Source organism: Lonchura striata, chromosome 2, assembly GCF_046129695.1.
Source record: "Lonchura striata isolate bLonStr1 chromosome 2, bLonStr1.mat, whole genome shotgun sequence".
NCBI classification, from domain to species: domain Eukaryota; kingdom Metazoa; phylum Chordata; class Aves; order Passeriformes; family Estrildidae; genus Lonchura; species Lonchura striata.
The window spans coordinates 114,054,240-114,074,486 of record NC_134604.1 but is presented as its reverse complement, the minus strand read 5'-3'; the positions used below and the strand labels follow the sequence as shown (position 1 = coordinate 114,074,486).

Sequence of the window (20,247 nt, the reverse complement as noted above, 5' to 3'; positions counted from 1 at the left end):
AGCTCGGAGCTGTCCCTCAGGAGCAGCTGCAGATCCCAGGGAGCTCTGCCCTGTGTCCTCTGCTCCAGCTGAAAGAGAATGAAGTCAGTTGGGAATAATAAAGAAGGTAAAAGAAAACATGAAAGATGAACAAATTCTACGATGCCAAGGCTCGAGCACTGACACACAGTGGAATATGTCAGCGTGAAAAAAATAATTTAAGTCACGGTTCCAAAAATATTCCCAGTGCTCACAGGGACAGTTCCCACTTAGAGAAGCACAAGTGATAGAGCTCCAAGCCACAGGCTCTCACACTCTGTGCTGTGAACATCATTATCTACACACCTAGGGCTAAGGCAAAGTTTTGGAACAGCAACTTTTACAGCCACGGAACAACGATGCCAAACTCCTCTACTTTTTGGTGAGGGGGGAAGAAAAGAGGGGCCCATACCCTGCAAGATGAATTCCTGCCCTCACTGCTCTGAAGGGCACATCACAGTGATTAGTGAGCTGACCAGGAGAATCACAAGCTTGTGCACAAGCAAAGCAATTCTTAAATGAAACCAGCAGGGAATAAAAGAAAAAGTTGTGCTGCAAAAGGAAGCTCAAACATACTTTTTTGAACCCAGTCATCCAAGAGCAATTATTAAGATCTGTTGTTTCTGAATACACTTGGCCTTAAAATATTAACATGTGCTTTTTGTTTTATGCCTCAGACTGCATGAAATGAATTAAATACACCCAAAATGGTATGAGCAATCTCTCAAGCACTAGCTAGTTTAACAACTAATCTTCTGTTTTGGTATGAAAGGTAAAGGTTTTGGTTTTTCAATCATCCCACAGTTCATGTGTTAGGCATCTCTCCTGTCCACTGGCAACATTATTTGAGGTATGCCTGCAACATTTTCACTTAATTAAAAAAAAAAAAACCACCAAGAAACAGATGCATCACCACTTAAAATTTTTATACTTTATGCAGCTGGGAGTTTACCTGACCTCTTTGAGAGTTATGAAGGTGAAACTTTAAAGGCAAAATGTAGCAATATCTGCTGCTGCTCAAACTTTGAAAACTTTGACACAGTATTTATTTATTTTTTTTCTGGGCAGTAATTAGCCGTGTTGGTTTGCATGTGCTCAGCGTAATGACACACACACACACACACACACAAATAACTCACTGCACTTTGTGACTCACTGCGATGCCTTCGCAGAAATTACCTTGCTCACACTTTGTGCACCAAACACCAGTGGGCACAGCCAGCCGTGTTTTATTTTAGCTGTGAACAATTTATGTCTGAGTGGAAAGCCATTCGACATTCCCCCTTTTCCCCCCACCCCTCCAAACCTGTATAAATATTTTGTTTCAGTTGAGTTTGAATGGCAGAGTAAATGAGTTTCATCCTTTGTTTCAACCATAACAGTGCCTTGTTTGAAGTTGCTATTTCAAGCTGAGAGAGCTGAGTCTTTATTTTTCAAAGATGTTATTTCCTGAGACCCTTTACTCTGTGAACTTACAGCCGCCACTGGAGCTTCATTGTTAATTGTCTTTTTAGGGGCACAAATATACAGCCTTTCCTTTCAAATTCAGGATGGCTCTGTTTATTTACGCTGCTGAATGCAAACTCACTCTGGAGGAGGCATCCCTGGTGCTGCAGGGATGCCAGGAGCAGTGGGAGGAGGTGCAGGGCTCTTCTGGACCACAGGAACCCACCAAACATTTTTGGAACTCCCAGCAAAGGGCTGCTCCAGGTGAAGGAGGAAGAAGAGGAGGAGGAGGAGCAGAAAGAACACGTGTGCACCCCAAACCTCCCCAGGCAGAGGAGCTGAGCCAACATGCAGATGAGGGACAGCACGACAGGGATTTTCACTGCCCTGTGTGTCCTCTGCCCCTGTGGCGCAAGAGGAATTCTGGAGGAGTAAGTCACAGCTGCTCGGGAGCTGCAATGCAGCCCTGCCACATACCTGCCTCCTCACATTCCCCCTCCACGCTCCAAACCTCGGCATTTTTAGGATCTTATTCCCCCTCTTTGTTGTCCCCAGTGAGAACATGCAGACAGCCCTTGCCTGGGATGCCCTGACCGTCAGCTGCTGCCCAGTGGGCTCAGTCCTGCAGCTGCTCAGGTCAGAAATATGGGGTCAAATAATCCCCTTGGACAGCCATCCATTGCCAGGTACTTCCAAAAAATCTAACTGGTTCCTTTACTTTAATGCACTACAGGAAAGTAACTCTGAGGCATTGCTGCAGAGAAAGGCAGTTTAAAAAAAAAAAAAACAAAAACCAGAAATAACTCCTTAGCACTCACTTTTAGCAGAGGTCCTCATTCAAACAAAAAAATTATGATCAAGAAGGACTGAAAAAAGTCTTACCTATGTAGATTACCACAGAAAAGAGAACTTTGCAATGCTTTTTTCTTTATTCTTTATCAGTTTTCTTTCATTTTCCCTTTATAGCTACTTCACTCTTGAGCACCACAGCTAGTTTACCCTCAGTTCTACAAAAAAAAAAAAAAAACACCAAAAAACCAGAAAAAAAAAATCTCAGAAGTTTTCAGCTAGATGCTGATTCAATTATCCTTAAATTGATACATAACTCCCCCCCCCCCCTTTGTCTCTTGCTCACAGAGTACCAACACATGCAAGAATAAAACCACAGAAAATTGTGAGGAGGAGGGACAATTCCTAAAATAGAACCAAGCACACGGGCACAAAACAAAAACCAAGCCAAACCTATTTTTCCTTTGACTCTCTAAGTTAATGATGTGACATTTTGGAAATGAGCCATGCAGAGAGGACACAGAATTAAAGAGGAACTTGGGCTGGAGAGGAAAGTTTCAGCTCTCTGCTCTGACCTGCTGGGCTTGCTCTGGGCTTTGGCCACTCCAGATCAGAGACTCCCCCAGACAAAGCTTTCACTCACATTGGGAATATTCATTCCCAAATATCGAGTTGGCATTTTCCCTGCTGCCACTGTGCACGTCTGGAGAGGAGCCTGGTTCTCCCTTTGCTCCAACCTCCCATTAAGGAGTTGAGATTAGCAATGAGATTTCCCATTAGCCTGCTTTTCTCCAAGCTAATGAAACCCAGCTCCCCCAGCCCCTCCTCATACATCATCCAGCCCACTAAGCACAAACCACTTCTAATGAAGACTATTTCTATACTAACAATAAACAAAATTTAATGATTTTAAATACTCTTACATAAGAAGAACTGCTCTAAAATTAAGACCTTTCAATAGAGCAAAATATGGCCAGGTTAATAATTTTGCTCTGGGTCCCAGAATGTTAATTTAGCAAGAAATAAATAACTCCCAGTCTTTCATCTTATCTTTCTGACAGATGTTTCCCCTATAAAAAGGGTGTCATAATTGTTTTTGTCAGTGTTATAATTAAAATTGCTATGCAGCTGACATACAGTTTTTAATGGTTTCCCCTAGGATTATAGCAGATGTTGCCTTATTAGATCAGGGCTCTCCTGGAGTAAGAAATGTCATTGGCATAATCAAGACACTTCTTTAAGCCTCTCAAAGTAGACTGTCACAATTTTCCCGGTAACATTTGACCCTAAGGGATGAAATATATCCTGCTTTACTAAGGAGAAAGTTTTCTGAAGAGTTTGAAAGAAACACTGAAAAAAAAAATCCAGTTTTTGCTGCAGCCAAAAATAGCTGGAAGATACAGGAGGGAGCCCTGACAACTGCACCAGCAAGGCCAAAGAAACTGTGGCTTTTTAATGGCAAAAATATTCACAGGCAAAGGCAGAGGATCAGCTGAAATCTGGTGAGGAGCTGAGAAACAGCAGTTAGTGGGCTCTTATTTTAAGAAAAGTTACAACCCTATGACACAAGTGCTAATTTGAAGTGAGACTTTAAATAAAGCAAGGTGTAACAGCAAGCTTGATTCTAAGTGCAATTTGGATCCCTGGTGTTCACTGCAAATCCAGGGAAGTCAAGGGGGAAGCAAGAAGAAAGGATGGTTCCAATGGTCAGCCAGGCTGGGCAGCTGGGAAGGGCACATGGGTCCCTAGTCTGAAGGCACACAAAGTGTTTAATATTATTATAAATCATTTTTAGGTGCTGTGGCAAGAGACTCAGGCAAGTTAGGTGGCTCCAACCTAAGAAAAGCCACCCAGGCCTGCCTGCCTGTCCACAAAATCTCTCAGGGGGAGCTCATTTCGATAAAATAAATTCAGCAGAAAGCAACTTTACATTTTGGTGTCACTGAGCTCCTTGCAACTTTGCAAGGGGCACCAAAATTTTTTCCCCCAAGGTGTGAGGAACGCCAACTCTGTTTCACAGGCAGCAGCGCCAGGATCTGCCATTCGCAGGCTGCAGCTTCCTCGTGTTTTATATTAAGAACTCCCCAAAATAATTGCGGAAGGTGCGACATGACATAATCACTGAACTTCCACAGCACCGAGTGTCGCAGTTTACTTAGGAAAAATCACAAAATGATGTTGGAAAAGATTATTTGAGAGCATCGAGTGCAGCTTTTGACCATGCACCAAAGCATGGCAGCGAGTGCCTATGCTCCTTGAACACTTCCAGGGATGGTGACTCCACCATCTCCCTGGGCAGTTCCAATGCCTTTATCAGCCTTTCTGTAAAGAAATTCATCCCGATGTCCAAACAAACGTAATTTCCATTTGCAATTTTAGGGCTTAACTCTCCTAATCTCTCCCATCTCGTCGAGATGCATTACTTAAAAAAAAAAAAAAAAAAGAATGAAACATGAGATAATTCATCCAGCATGAATTATCTCAGGCATAGTGGTGGGGAAAGGAGGAAACAAAATAAAAAAAAAAGGAGGAGGAAATTAAAATTAGAATTAGAATTAGAATTGGAATTAAAATTAGAATTAAAATTAGAATTAGAAATAGAATTAGAATTAGAATTAGAATTAGAATTAGAATTAGAATTAGAATTAGAATTAAAATTAGAATTAGAAATAAAAATAGAATTAGAATAAAATAAAAATAAAAATAAAAATAAAAATAAAAATAAAAATAAAAATAAAAATAAAAATAAAAATAAAAATTTAAAAAAAAATAAAAATAAAAATAAAAATAAAAATAAAAATAAAAATAAAAATAAAAATAAAAATAAAAATAAAAATAAAAATTAGAACTAAAATTAGAATTAAAATTAAAATTAAAATTACAACTAAAATTAGAATTAGAATAAAAAATAAATTAAAATTAAAATAAAAAAAAGAACCCTCAACATCCATCTCTCGGAAAGACATAAACCAGAGGTTTTGTTCCCCGCGAGCCGCTCCGGGCATCCGCGGCGCCGGCGGAGCGCGGCTGTGCGGGTACCAGCGATGACAACAGGCGGAGGGGCCGGGCTTGATGGAGGCGGGCTCGGCCGCCTCCCCCCGCCCGCTAAGAGCTCCTGCGAGGGCGGGCAGGCGGCACAACGCGGAGCGGAGCCCGGAGGCGGCGGAGCCAGCGCGGAACCAGCGCGGAACCAGCGCGGCATCCCCGCAGCATCCCCGCGGGCCGGCAGCCGCGGGTACCCGCCTGCCTTCCCCGCCGCATCCCGCCCCTCCTGTGCCCCTGCTTCGGCCGGGATTCTCCGCCGGGACCAGCGCTGCTGCTGCTGCTGTTGGTGGTGTTGTTGTTGTTGGCCGCATCGAGGATATTTTGGCTCGCCCGGAGGCAGCGGCGCCTCCATCGATCCCTTGGACGCCGCCGGGGAGGGAGCGCAGGAGCGCCGGCAGCGGGGCCAGGTGAGGCGGGGGATGGAGCGGGGGAAAGGGGGAAAAGGCTCCCGGTGCTCCGGGAGCCCGCCTGGCTGCTGCTGCTCTCCTCTCGGGGATGGCGATCACAGCCCCGATCAGCCTCGGAGGAGGGCGGCCGGGGGATCATCCCCCGGGGGATGCTGTGGCAGGAAGGGGTTAATGGGATTTGGTTAGGACTTTAAAAAAAAAAAAAAAAAGAAAGGAACGCTGGGCTGTGTGATCTGCCCACCGAAGTTTTTTCTCCGTGGGCGAAGCGTGTGTCATGTGTGTGAGCAGCCGGGCTGGCTCCCGGCGGGGCTGCGCGGGGCACGCCGTTCTCTCCTACCCTCTTCCCAAGGAGGCTGCTTGTTCCCCCCTGAAAAAAAATTGCCGCTTAAAAGAAAAACAACAACCAGGCATCATATCCCCCATGGCCGCTCTCTTCCCTAAAAAAAAATCCCCCCCGAAAAACCAAGGAGGGATAACAGTGGAGGGACATCAGACCCATCGCGGACGCCAGCGCGCTTCCCTTCTCCATGTGGATGCTGCCCAGCTGTGCCCAGCTGTGCGCAGGCACCTGGCTGCTGCTGGAAAGAAGGCGATCAGAATTCAGGAGAATTAGTTAATAAGTGCCTGATCCTGTTGACCCTGTTCTGGTTCACCCACTCAGCTATGCGGGGGTGTTGAGGAAGGTGTCCTGCCAGTTAAACCAATTATAGCTGGCAAGTCGCAGTCATCAGCATTAGTGGAGGAGTTGGAGGTGAGGCCCAGTCACACCGTGTTGAGCTTTTCTGAACTTCAACCAGCAGCTTGCTAAGTCCAGCAGAAAGCCAGGTTTAACCCTCTGTGCCCATCCACGTTGCCTTTCCAGCTCTGTCCGTAAGGGTTTTGTATGTCAGGGCTGGAAATTTGTGCTGCAGATGGGGAGAGAGCTGATGTGGGATGAGCGGAGGATATAGAAATTCCTCTCCCGGAGATATTCGGCTGGAGGAAGAAAGCTGGAGTGTTGCAAAACATGCTAAGGATCTCCATGTGTTTTTCAGCCGGAGCTCGGTGTCTCGTTTTTCCCAAAGATTTCCTTCGGAACAAACCCAGCATGGAGAAATGGGGGCTTGGGTTAATGAGCAATGCCGTGTAATCAACACTTGGTATAAACCTTTTGTCTTAGGGCCCTAAACGTCTCTAAAGAAACAGAAAAAAAAAAAAAAAAAGACAGGAAGGAGAGAATCCCAGCCCTTTTAGTGGATGGGGAAGTGCCTAACAGGATTTGTGGAGAGGTCAGAATTGCACACGAGTGCCAGGAATCTTATTAGTACTCCTAACCAGGGATCAGACCTCAACTTACAGAATATACATACAATATTTTCACAAATACTCTAATCCCCAAGCTAGTTATCCCTGGCCACCAGGGCAGAATTCAATGGCAAAACAAAGGGTGTTGGAAATTGCCATATACTTTTTAAAAAGCCCAGCTAAATGCAAGGCTAAACAGTTGTTTAAACTGTGGCAAATTTAATGAACAGATTAGGATGCTTGCTGAGTGAGACTCACGCTGTGTGAAATTCTTTGCTGCTCAATGAGATGTGTAATTTAGATCAAATATTTGTACGTGCTGTTTGAGGTAAAAAACATTCAGTAGATTGCACTTTTTGAGTAACCTTAATGAATATTCTTTTCAGTGTCAGTTGATTTATTTTGTTTCAATTACAAGGCCCAGTCAAGTTGAAATAGGCCTTTCATGTTAAAGACTCTTGCTATTTTTTTTAGTTTTATTTTTAAGTGATCAGCTATTTAAGAGGATGAAAGGGTTCCTTGTCTTTGGCTGTTGGATGTTTTTATTTTCCTCTCTGTTTGTATGGATGGCTTTTGAATGTGTTGCCATTTTCAACAAGCTGGGCTTATTTTGTTAAGATCCTAATTTACGATTTTTTTTCTGAATTTTAAAGTGAATGTTTTTTTTCCTTGTGATAACATGGTAAGTGATAGATTTGGCTTGTAATAAGTGATCACAGTTTTGTGGAAATCTTGATAGTGTCCTCTGTGGCTATTTAAGTACAAGTGCACATTTTCAGGCAGTTGCTGTGGGGCAAGGGAATTCAGCCCAATGCTGTGAAAAAAGGGGAGGAAAATTAAGAGTGTGGCTTGATAAGGTATAGTTCACTGACACCTGAGTTGCAGCATCATGATAAACCTGAACAATGGCCATAAAACTGGCTTTATTCCTTATGTTTGATCTTTCCCATTGGATATTAATCTTATCAATCTTCTCCTTAAGTGATATATAGGAGAAAAGTCACACAGGCCTCACACAACTGTTCCTGGTAATAAAGACAATATGATAAAGGTTTGACTTCAGTGGCATGAACATATTGATAGTGCCCCCATTATCAGCCCTTTAAAAAGGGTATTTTACTGCATAAGCCCCTTTTCCATTAAAACTTAAGGCCTCTAAAGCTGTATAAATACATCAATCCTGTGTTTAGAAAATTTACAAGATAATGTGGTTTGGAGTAAAAGTAGTCAAGGCAGGAGGTTGGGAGCACTGGGAATTGGCTTTTCTGATTATTCATGAAGGGGTGAATGCAGGAGGTGAAGGTGCCACTCTGTCACTCCTCTTCCTCTGAAAGCCAAAGTCTGAAGTGAATCATGGCCTGTGGGAGGGCACAGAGCAAGCAAAAATAACAGAAAACCAATCACCTAAGATAATGGGTGAAAAGCTGGAAGATACCCCAGAGATTCAGGTACTGGGTGGGCAGGGGGTTTCTGTGGGCTTTGCAGGCAAACACAAATTCTGTGGAAGCTCTCCCAGCTGAAAAACAAGGTGGGAGCAGCCCTGTGTGGTTGGGATGTTGGAAAAGCTTTCCCTGCATCTCACTGCCAGAGCTGCTCCATGCCCTGAGCCAGAGCAGTCGGGCACATCTGGTAACATCTGCTTCCTCCTCCTTTGGCTGTGGTGCTAATGGGAACCTCTCCTTTTCCAGATGAGTGACTTTGGGGTCAGGAACATGGATCAAGTAGCTCCCGTGTCCAACATGTACAGAGGAATGCTCAAGGTGAGTACCCTGGAGCTGTCACCTCCCAAACCCAGCTGGGGCAGCCCCCAGCCAGAGCTCCTGTTGTGTTCCTGCAGTGCTAGAACAGGAATGGCACAAGCCAAGTGAGCACAGCTTTAATTGCTCCCCTCTAATCTTCTGCCAGAGTATTCCCACTGAGTTCCACGGAGATGTGAAAAGCAGGACTGAAATAGGAAGGTGCAAATCTAAGAATGCTCCCTCTCTCCATTCCCTAAATCCTAAGGATTTAAAAGGGGTAGACAAGAACTGAGCTAAAATTTCCTGGTGTTGCTGGAACTTCTGCCAAACTAAAGGTTAAAGGATGGGCAGCAGGAGTGGTTTGTATCATTAATTTGATGAGGCTGGCAGAGGCTTGTCCTGATAGGTCTAGTCAGGTTTGGTACCTTCCTGAACCTTGTTTGGATTAAAAGTTGGTTTTTCACTTATAACTGTTATTAATGGAAGTCAAATACACTGTAATAACGCCAAAAATAATTCAATTTATTTTATCTTTAGATAGACCGTGTCTGTTACCTTGTTTTGAAAGGCATTTACAAACTGAGGTCAGCAGACTGTAAAGGCTCAGTCTTAAAGGGCTTTCCCCCCTCCCCATTAATGCAAGTTGCCTTTTAATCCCCGAATCAATTTTTTACACAGCATTGATTAATGTAAACCAAGTAAAGGATAGGGAGACCCTTTCTGCTCTCATTAGCTTTGAGGAATGGCCATGCTTTGAAGAATCAGCTCTGGGATTCTGACTGCTCTGATGCTTTATGTCCCCTCTTAACCTTTTTTTGCTTCACAAGAAAATCCAAGAGGTCCCCAAGAGATCTGTGTGCTCTTAACACAGTGGTTGCTCTAAGCAGTTTCTGAGTGTTCAGTTGTCACAGAATGAAGTCAGAGATTTGTGTTCTGCTATGCTGTAGCTGTTCACATTCCATTTTATTTCGTTCTGCAATAATTGCATGTATTGAAAAGCCCAACAAAGTAGTTGTGAAACTGATAGGACGGGCAGAATTCATTCTGCATAGTGTTTATCCTCTTTTACTACTATTAAATGAAGAACATGCTTGCACATTAATTTTCTCCCTTTTGAAATATGAAACTAGCACGGTATGGATTTTACTCATTCACATGCCACAGCATTTTTTCCAGTGACTCAGGAGAAGGGTCAGCCATTTACACAAAATGCAGGAGTTTCCAGATTGTGTTGAAAGAACTTGCCCTTTCTTTTAGGTCCTGGAGATGAGTCAGAGCTTTTATCTAGTAATGTATAAAGAATCTTTTACCAGCAAATTTGGCAGCTGTTATTAATTTGTTTTATTCACACATGATCCATTTCCAAGGGCTGGCTTTGATTTGGGGAGTACCTGAAACAGAGGTCCACAATTTGTCCTTGATGGCCAGAGGATTTTTACATTAAAAGTTAGGTAATGTGAGGGAAAATTAATCCTAATTTGCTGTTCCAGGAGCATAGTTTAGGTTGCTTTTTGCATTGCACGTGAATACTGCCCTGGAAAATCCTTGCCTTGTCCTCAGCTAAATCCACTCCTTTGGCACAAACTGGCAAATCAGTGTTTGTCTAAACCAAATAAACATTTGCAAGTTGCCTTTGTCTCCAGCTGCTTGAAGGGCAGGAGCTGCCATGAGCCAGCTGCAGCTTTCCAGAGCAATGCTCTATCCTCAGGTGCCTTGAGAAAAGTCTCAGTGGCAACTTTTATCCATCTTTGCCTCAAGAGGTTGCAGATACGGTTTCCCTGTGACTAACAAGCAAGTTTCATAAGTTGTTTTTGAAGTTATTTCCTCCTCTGCTCACATTCCTTCTGCCCCCCAAAGACTAAAGTGGGTGGGGGGAATTTAGCAATTTCATACCAGTATTTCTGGCATACACAGTTGGCTCAAGTCAAGTTTGAAAGGAGTTAGGTTTTCAAAAAATAACAATATTTCTTGAATGTCAGTATATCAGCAGAATCCACTTTTATCTGGAACATTTTTATCAGTCTTGTTTATCCCTTGCTGTGAAATGAAAGTAGAAATGTTTCACTGAGCATCTGAGCACTTGAAAGGCTTCAAAATGTGATTGCTGGCAAATCCAGTAAGGCAGAAGTGTAAAAGTTGCTGCAACATCCTTCCTCAAGTCCTGTAAAGCTGGCTGTGTAGCTTCGAGTGATGTGGTTCAGATGAGTTTTATCCTTTAGAAGAAAAAACCAAATTCATAAATCTACTGTAGGTTTTGCACTGGCAGTTTTCCCGTGATTTACTGATCTGCCATCAAATCCTCATCAAGTGGATAATCAATTTAAAGGGTAAAGGAAATGAGGATTTCTTTAAAATGTACCTGGAAATAAATACACACATTCTCTATTGTTAAAAGCCTCAATTACAGGAAAAAGCTAAGAATATCTTGATTTGGCTTTACTGTAAGCTGCAGAACATCCCCCACCTCGAGGGCCCTTATCAGTGGGTTTTATTCACTCAGCACAAGCTGTGCCCTCGTTGTGGTTATTTTTCAAAGCTGGCTTATTTGAGATAGTGGTTGTGCATGATCTCCAGATCTAGGAAACCAAACCCAGACACTTCCTAGCAGAGGAGTTCACAGCTCTGCAGCAAGATGCTTACGTGGTTCTGTGTTTGTTCTGATCCTTTGCAGCGTCAGCCAGCGTTTGACACCTTTGACAGCTCAAACTCGCTTTTTGCTGGATATTTTTTCTCACTCAGCGAAGACCAAACCCTTCAGGAAGTGCCAACAGGATTTGATTCCACTTCTTATGGTAAATCCTCACTTTGCTCCTTCGTCCAGTCAGCAGAGCAGAAATTTTTGGGGTCTAACTAACATTTCCTGGGTGTGCAATGTGAATTTCCCTCAAAAGATGTGGTTTAATACACAGACTTCTGTGTACATGCTTGGTTTTATTAATGTGAGTTTCTTTGTGGATAGTTGTTGTTTTCTGTACTGAAAAGAAAAAGGAACTGGGATGAAGTAGCCTAATAGACTGTTTTTTCATGGAAGAAGCCTTAGTAGGAGCTTAAGCAGAGCTAAGAATTAAAAAATCTTTAAAAAAAGAGAGTTTTATGTATTTAAATTTGCAACAACTCAATCATAATTAAAGTGCCAATATTCTGAAAGCTTTTTTGGTTCTCTGGTGTTAAATCTCAATATGTTTTATTCCCTACTTGAACAAAAACAAGGTGGGGATGTTTTAAGCTTTTTATTTTATTTTCTTTGTGGGTGTGTAGGTCTGTATCCCACCAAGAGTGCCCTACATCAAAATGTAGATATTTTACCCGATGCTGCTTTTATCTCCCCTTAGGGAAAGAAAAAAAAACCTCAAGCCCTCAAACCCAGAAAACCACAGCTCCTTTGTTCTAGTGTGATTCTAATCAGTCGCCTGCTCTGGTCAGCAAAGCAAGTCCTTGCAGATATTAAAAGGGTGTGGTAAAAGCAGAAGTTAAGCACAAGTGCAGCCTGTAGATAGTCTGGGAGAGCAAGAAGAGCTGCACAGCTCTGAGCTGACTTGGAACCTGCCAGGAGCAGCGGGGACAGTGGGAGGTGTCCCTGCCCATGGCAGGAGGTGGCACTGGATGGGCTTTAAGGTCCCTTCCAGCCCAGATCATTCTGTGATAAAATGAGGCATCTTCTGGGGAAAATTGACCAATAAGAAAAGCTGAGTGGGAGCTGAGTTTATCCTTAAAATAGAATCTTCTTGTAAATGTGAAAGTCAGAGAAGTAGATCAGTGATTTTTACTGACATATAATGGTGCCAGCCTTGTGGTTTGGTGCATTATTCACCCCCAGCTTGTTACCAGTCACACTTGTTTGGTCCAGATGAAGGAATAATCCATTGCACCATGTGCTTGGGTGGTGAGATGTGATAAGGTCTGAAATGCAGTATTGAGTGGTGCAAGATGGCTCTTCACAGCCCTGCTGTCAGTTAACTTAGCTCTCAAATTAAATAAAGATTGTCTGGAGTTGCAAAGAAGTCTCAGGGCAAATTATAGGTAGTAAAAGAGGAATAAGCAGTCTCATTTCCCTTAAAAAAAATAATCAAGTTTTCCCTGCAACAAAGGCACTTTATGTAACTGCTGAGAGTAAATAAGGATCTATGCATGGAAAGCTGCAAAGCTCTAATTAGTGATGCAATCTTACCAAATGAGTAGCACAGAGATTTTAGAGCATGGTGATCTCTGTTTTTAAAACAACAACTTTTTAGCTTTTTTTTTTTTTTTTAATTCTTTAGATAGCAAAAACCAGTCACTCCTTTCAGTGCCCTGAAGTTAATGTGCCTTCTTCCTCCCCTGCACCCCTTCTCTTTTCCTGCAGAGTCGAACAACTGTGAATTGCCTCTGTTAACCCCGTGCAGCAAGGCTGTGATGAGTCAGGCCCTGAAAGATACTTTCAGTGGTTTCACAAAGGAACAGTGTCGGCTGGGTATCCCAAATAGTAAGTGTTTGCTATTTATAAGCTTTTTTTTTTTATTTTTTTTTTTTTAATGCTAAGGAGGAGGCTGAATAGCTGCTCTTTGAAAAGGAAAGGATGATGTCAGTAGGAAATACAAGAATGGATCCTATGTGAATCTGGCACAGCTTGCCTTGGAAAGGCCAGACTTGCTGCTGGTTAAAAATGGGTGCATGGAGAGCTCATGCTTTGGCAGCATGAGAGAGTCAAGCCAAGCTGAGGACATCTCTGGTTGCAAGTGAATGCAGAAAGAAAAGAGAGAACTGAGTTGTTTGGGTTGTTTTGTTTTTTTTATAAATTCAAGAATACATTCATTCTGAATTCATTCAGAACTCAATAACTTGGCTACATTTTTTTTTTAAATTCACTGCGTTCTAAGGAAGATTATTTGATAAGGCCAGGAGTTATCTCTAAATGTTGGATCCTTCCTGTCTTGCAGATCCCTGGCTGTGGACTGAGCAACAAGTTTGCCAGTGGCTTTCATGGGCTACCAATGAGTTCAGCTTGGCAAATGTGAACTTCCATCAGTTTCTTATGAGTGGCCAAGACTTGTGCAACCTGGGCAAAGAGCGTTTCCTGGAACTGGCCCCTGACTTTGTGGGTGATATTCTGTGGGAGCACCTGGAACAGATGATCAAAGGTAGTTAGAGAGCCAGAAAAAGCTTTGGTTTAGGGCTCTCCTAAGAGAAACAGCAGTGGGGCTCGATTTCAACGCTGGTTTCACTATGAAGGGTTTTATTACATATGAAAACTCAAACTTTAAAACTTGCTTAATAAAAGCATTATCAGCACTGTCGGTACATCCTTGGTATGCAAAGCACAGATGCAGATGGCTGCAGACATTCTGTGTGCAGGCTGACTGCATTTGTGGGCAGGTTTTATTTGGGAAGATCACTGGAATAAGATTGGGGTGCAACCACTGTAAATACCCCATAAATAAAACAGTTAACCTCATAAATACAAAGTTAACCAACAGTTGGACCTTAAAGCACATTGCAGTTATTGTTGGTTTTAAGTTTTATGGGATAATTCACTTGGTGTGGTGGTTTTAAAGCCTGTTGGAAGTTGGTGGGGTATTTTTGGTGTGATTTCTATCATGAGAGAGAATGCAATGCAAATAGAGCATGATACTAAATTTTTTGTGAATGGTGACCCCAAAGTACTCACAAGAGTCAGAAGCTTTCCATGGCATACAGTTCAGGTCTTTAAAACTATAAACCCAAATTTTCTCTTTTTCTCCTCTCCCCAGACAGCCAAGAGAAGACACAGGATCAATATGTGGAGAACTCTCACCTCACTTCAGTTCCTCACTGGGTCAATAATAATTCCTTAAGTAAGTATTTTTAAAAATTCATAGTTTGCATCTCTCGGTTTATTCTAAGTGTGTCGCAGATTTCAGGGTAGAAACAAAAAGCACCAGAATAGTTACTGTGCTTGAGGAGAACATTTGACTTCAGCTGCTCCAGCCTTCTTTCCTTGTATTGTTCAGTTGTCACCTAATTTATATTGGAAATCATTTGAAGAGCAAAGGCTTTGAGAAAATGAAATTTCCTGTTGCTATGCCAAGCCCTCCATCTGTGGAGCAGAATGACCACTCCCATCTCTAGCAAACTGAGACAAAAACTGGGAAGCAGTAAGAATTCTGTTTAGGCCTTTTTAAAGGTTCTGGAATTGTGCTAGAGCTGTTGGGAGTGTGTGGGATGCAGTGCTGGCTCCCTCAGATTGTTTGATTGATGCTGTGTTTAATTCTGCCACAGTCAGGCTTCAGCTCAGCCTGATTACACCACTTAATGGGGAGAGCCTTGCTCAAAATCACTTAAACTTTCCCAGTTTTTTCTGTTGTTTCCTTGAAGAGTGAACAATGGGCATTTGTGGCTGGCAAGTTCGAGAGGGAGATTTGCAGAATCTGATTTGGTGTATTTAGTGTATTAGTTTGTTTAAGGGTCTCCAGGGGAAAAAAATCATCTAATTCTTTGGTTTCTTTTTTCAGCTGTTAACGTAGATCAGAATTCCTATGGAATGCAAATGCCTGGATACCCTAAACCCCTCAGTTATCCCAAACCCAGTCTCCTGACTGACGTCTGTCAGACTTCCACGGCACCGAGTCTCCTCAACCCAGAACAAGACTTCCCATTGTTCCCAAAAACCCAAGCAGATGCTGTTGGTGTGAACTACTGTGCAGTTAACCAAGATTTCCCAAGGAGCAATCTCAATTTGCTGATGGACAACTCCGGTGAGTCGTTACCTGCACGATAACCACGGGGCCAAGGCCACGTTCTGAATGCCTCTGCATGATTTTTATATGGACAGGCTGGATTGAGGGGGAGGGAAAGATGCCACCCTCACTTGCTGTTTGATTTATTTCATTGTTTTGTTGGATGAAGGCAAGCTGAGAGAGCACGAATCCAGCGACAGTGGCGCCGAGAGCTACGAGAGCTCGGATTCCATGCTGCAGTCCTGGAACAGCCAATCCTCCCTGGTGGATTTGCAGCGTGTGCCATCCTACGAGAGCTTTGAGGATGACTGCAGCCAGTCCCTGTGCCTGAGCAAACCTACCATGTCCTTCAAAGACTACATTCAGGAGAGGAGTGATCCTGTGGAGCAAGGAAAACCAGTTATACCAGCAGCCATCCTGGCTGGCTTTACTGGTGAGTGGTGAGGCAGAATGGTCACTCCTGTTTTCTATGTAATGTCAGTGTTCCCTCCAAATGTGTGCCACGGGAGGTAGAGACCACTAGTCACAAAGAATTTCAATTTTATATGTTTAGTAAACTAAGTCTGGGGGTTTATCCACCTACAGCAAGAGCAAGCAGGCACGTCAGATCAAGTAAAAATCAAATGCACTTTTTGATCTGTTTGAAAAAGAGGGGAGCTTGGACAAAACCTCCCAGATTTGAAAATTCCCACAGGTGTTGTTAAGGCCTTGTTGCTGTAGTCCTTGTTGAAATTGGATTTTTCCTGTAGGTTCTTTGCCAAGCCAAGACTTTAGGACAAGCCCTGGGGCTCAACATGCAGCTGTTTGGGAGGTGGGAGTGAGGGTTAAAGGATCCATGCAAGAGGGAAAGCCATAATTTTTGTCAAATCCTTTGTTTCCATGAAAAACCTGACTTCGTTTTCACATGGGTAATAGCAGATTTGTGCTATAGATTAAAACCTTAGGCTTCTTGCTGGTCTATAAAAAAGATAAATCAGATTAATTACTAGGTCTGTGATACCAGTCTGGTCATATACGTTGGTTGTGGTTAGAGCTGGCAGAGGTATTAATTTGTGGTTTTTCTGTGTCTCCTCTTTCCCAACAGGCAGTGGACCTATCCAGCTGTGGCAATTCCTTCTGGAGTTACTGACTGACAAGTCCTGTCAGTCATTCATTAGCTGGACAGGAGATGGATGGGAATTTAAACTTGCTGACCCAGATGAGGTATGTGGCTAATTGGGGTGAAAACAAAGATTTTGGGGTCTGATCTGACATCTGTGAGCCCAGTCTTGGATATAGATATCGCATCAAATATGGTAGTGCTGCTTTTGAAGTGTTTTGGGAACTTCACTCATTAAAAGTGATGCATTTTCATTTCCTGATACTGTTACCAGTAGGAAAATTGTTGTATTAAGAGATGGCGTAAAAAGTCCAGTGAAACTTCTAGATTTAAAAAAAGAGAAAAGAGGGGAGAGGAGTAATGAGCTCCAAAGAACTTCATAGCATTGAACTTCCAGTAGAGTTGTCCCCTGCTGCCTGATAGCCAGTCAATGGTAAAACAGTGTTTTTTGAGAGAGCAGATTGTGCCAGAGCTCTAGGAGTGTTTGGGCAGAACTCTCGGGCACAGGGTGGGATTGTTGGGGTGTCTGTGCAGGGACAGGAGCTGGGCTTGGATCCTTGTGGGTCCCTTCCAGCTCAGGGCATTCTGTGATTTGTGGGTTTATCCTGTGCAGGGCTAGGAGCTGGACTGGTGGTGGAGTCACTGTCCTTGGGGCGTTTGAGGCAGGACTGGATGTGGCACTCAATGCCATGGTCTGGATGACAAGGTGGTGTTGGCCTGGGCTTGATCTCAAAGGGCTTTTCCAGCCTGGTTGGTTCTGTGACTCCTTCCAGCTCAGGATATTCTGTGTTTCTTGGAGTGGTGAAGTGCAGGGCCAGGAATTAGACTTTGGTCCCTGTGGGACACTGGCAGCTTGGAATATTCTGTGGTTTCTCCATAAACCTGGCCTCCTTAAACATGTTTTGGCCCATCCCCTACAAACTGGAGGCTGTTGCAGCGAGGGTGGCTGTGACAAACCTCTCTGGTTCCCTGACTTCAGGGCAAGGGTGGTGAAAATGAGAAGGAGCAGGTTTGAAGGAGTTGCCCAAAAGGAACTTTCAATAAAGGGTGAAAACAACAAACGTGGAGCACAGTATGAGGGGCAGGATCCCAGGACCTGAGATAAAGGGGAAGCAATTTATTTATTTATTTATTTATTTATTTATACATGTGAGGGTAGAACATTCTAGAACTATAGCCACAGAGGGGAAACAAGTAACCAAGAGGGGAGCACAACTTTGATAACTTAGCATAACAACACCAAAGGCTTAGGGTGAGATTCAGAGTTCCCTATAAGTTAAATTATTTCTGGGGCTTGAAACTCACACCTTTCAAGTCTTTTGGAGTAAAATCTGTCTGATTCTGGGTGACAGCTGGGCCATCTCCCATGGGTGACCTTTGCTGTCAGTCGCCTTCTCCTGGAGCTGCTGCTGAGGTCTTTTGTGGGGTCAGTCACCAGCTCTTCTCTTGTGAGGCTGAGCTGCTGTTGAGGTCTCTTGTGGGATCAGTCACCAGCTCTTCTCTTGTGAGGTTGAGCTGCTGTTGAGGTCTCTGGTGGGGTCAGTCACCAGCTCTTCTTTTGTGAGGTTGGGCCATCCAGAGCAAATAAACTGCTGTGACTGAGGAAGGGTTTTATTTAATCAGCCACAAAGAAGCAGATGAGTCGTAACAAATTTGGAATGGATTTTGCCTTCCGCCAGGTGGCACGGCGGTGGGGGAGGAGGAAGAACAAGCCCAAGATGAACTACGAGAAGCTGAGCCGGGGCCTGCGCTATTACTACGACAAGAACATCATCCACAAGACGTCGGGCAAGCGCTACGTGTACCGCTTCGTCTGCGACCTGCACAACCTGCTGGGCTACACCCCCGAGGAGCTGCACGCCATGCTGGGCGTGCAGCCCGACACCGAGGACTGATCCCAGGCCCGGCTTGCGCGTCTGGAGCCGCCAGTGGGGACAATGGCCGGAGCCGCGCTCCGGGGGAGGCCGAGCGGGACCTTCCCCACTGTGTGACGCGGGGAGCGGGACGGCCGCGGCCGCCGGGGCTCGGCGGGGCTCCGGGGGAGCGGGCGCAGCCCTGGATGGAGACACGGGGGTGCTCCGGGCTCGGCGTTGTGCTGCCCGCCCCGCCCTGCGAAGCGCTTTGGCACTGCCCTGGGAGGATGGGGCTGGCTGTGAAACCAAAGGTTGGCTGCGAGAAAGCGGCGATGCCGCAGAGCTCTTGGCTCTGGGATGTTTTTGAAACAGCGCCGTCCTCGTGCAGTTTATTTAAAAACAAACTAATTTATTTTAAGCGAGCAGTAAGGAGACCGGTATTAGTTTTGTTTCAAAGCACGTTTTGTTGTTGTTGTTATTATTGTTACTACTCCAGAAATGTGCTGCATAGGTACATAAACACTCTCGTGTCCAAAACCAAATGTAGCAACTGTTAACAAAAAAAAAAAAAACAAACCCACCCTTTAAAAGAAGGGAAGGAAAATCACACCATTTCAATATTAAGTTTGTATATACTCTGTGATTCCTTTGGAAACTCTGATGTTCCTATTTAACAGATACTGTATAGTGTAAATTAAACTAATTGTATGTGTGTTTTGAAATAGGATGAATGTAAACTTATCAGATGTGGGGTGGGGGGGCAGTTCATGTTTGTCTAGGATATACAACCTTCTGCAAATATTTAATTGGCCTGAGAGACAGCAGAAGTTCTATGCTCAGTGTGCATGCATTGGGGGGGGGCAGGGAGGGGAGGCCGGGCTCAGGATTTTGCCAGGACTGAAGTTGGCAATTCTTTGTGCATTTTGGCATTTTTACAGGAAACTAATGGTGTATTCTGGGACATAAAAGGGCCTGTTTGTGGTTTCTTCTCTAACTGAAAAATAAAAATATTAATATGGGTAAAATTACCTTTTTTTCTTTATAAATGGCATATGTTTTTCAACTTCTATGCATGTACTTTTAAAAAGAAATTTATATACAAGCCTTATTTTTTCAGTTCACTTGTCTCTTCCTGCAGTTTATTCTGTATGACTAAAATATGAATTCTATTTTTGGAAATAACTGTGACTCCTTTTCAAAGATCAGGAGGGTTTTATGTAGCAGCTATTTTTACTGCAAAAAATAAAAAAAAGAAAAAAAATCACTGGAAAAACGTACTTTGTAAGAAAGCTTTATTTTTTATCTGAGCTTGATGTACAGTTAAATGTGTTGTACAGTGTGAGAGGTTTAAAAATATGACTCTTCATTAAAACCTCTTGAAAAGAAAATTTTGTGTGTGCCTTTTGATCTGGAAAGTTTCAGAGGCGTTCCTTCCTTGTTTGTTTGTTGGTTCAGTCCGTGTCCTTTCTGCTGCCACCACCCTCAAGAGCTGCAGGATGAAAAAAGTAACCCAAAAAGAAAATAACCAGCCAGGCTTAGGGCTTATTGGAGAAAATAAGAGTGCACAGGCTGGTCTGGAGCTGAGCTAGATGGATGCAACCACACTCTCTGGATAGAAATTTGAGTTAACACCTTTGTGTTGTGCCTCTGAAAGAAAACTGACAGTTCTGTGGTGTGAAGGAGTGTGTAAAGTGGTGGGGGAAGCTATGGAAAAACACAGGTGGGAAGACAAGTTTAGCTTGAACTGTTCCTATCCTGTGCAAAGGAGCCCTGCTCTCTCCATCATCCTCTCCTTCCTCCCTCCTTGCAGAGAAGCAGGAAATGCAGAAACATTTCCACACATTTCAAAAGTAAAAAATAGAGATACTAAATAAC

At 43.5% G+C, this 20,247-nt stretch overlaps 1 protein-coding gene across 1 annotated transcript; it reads left to right on the top strand.

The window, feature by feature from the left end:
- Positions 1–5,275: 5,275 nt before the first annotated feature.
- On the top strand, positions 5,276–19,760 carry ETS2 (ETS proto-oncogene 2, transcription factor). The gene is made up of 10 exons (XM_021527474.2): positions 5,276–5,705; positions 8,678–8,749; positions 11,400–11,520; positions 13,071–13,190; positions 13,645–13,845; positions 14,455–14,538; positions 15,196–15,438; positions 15,590–15,853; positions 16,505–16,623; positions 18,199–19,760. Exons 1-10 carry the CDS (start codon positions 5,298–5,300, stop codon positions 18,412–18,414), a joined length of 1,848 nt encoding a protein of 615 aa, XP_021383149.2. The 5' UTR covers positions 5,276–5,297; the 3' UTR covers positions 18,415–19,760.
- The last annotated feature ends 487 nt before the right edge of the window (positions 19,761–20,247 follow it).

Coding starts and splice junctions, on each gene's coding strand:
- ETS2 (XM_021527474.2), top strand. CDS start 5,298: ATGACAACAGGCGGAGGGGCCGGGCTTGATGGAGGCGGGCTCGGCCGC. Junction 13,846..14,454: donor CCTGGAACAGATGATCAAAG/GTAGTTAGAGAG, acceptor TCCTCTCCCCAG/ACAGCCAAGAGAAGACACAG. Junction 15,854..16,504: donor CATCCTGGCTGGCTTTACTG/GTGAGTGGTGAG, acceptor CTTTCCCAACAG/GCAGTGGACCTATCCAGCTG.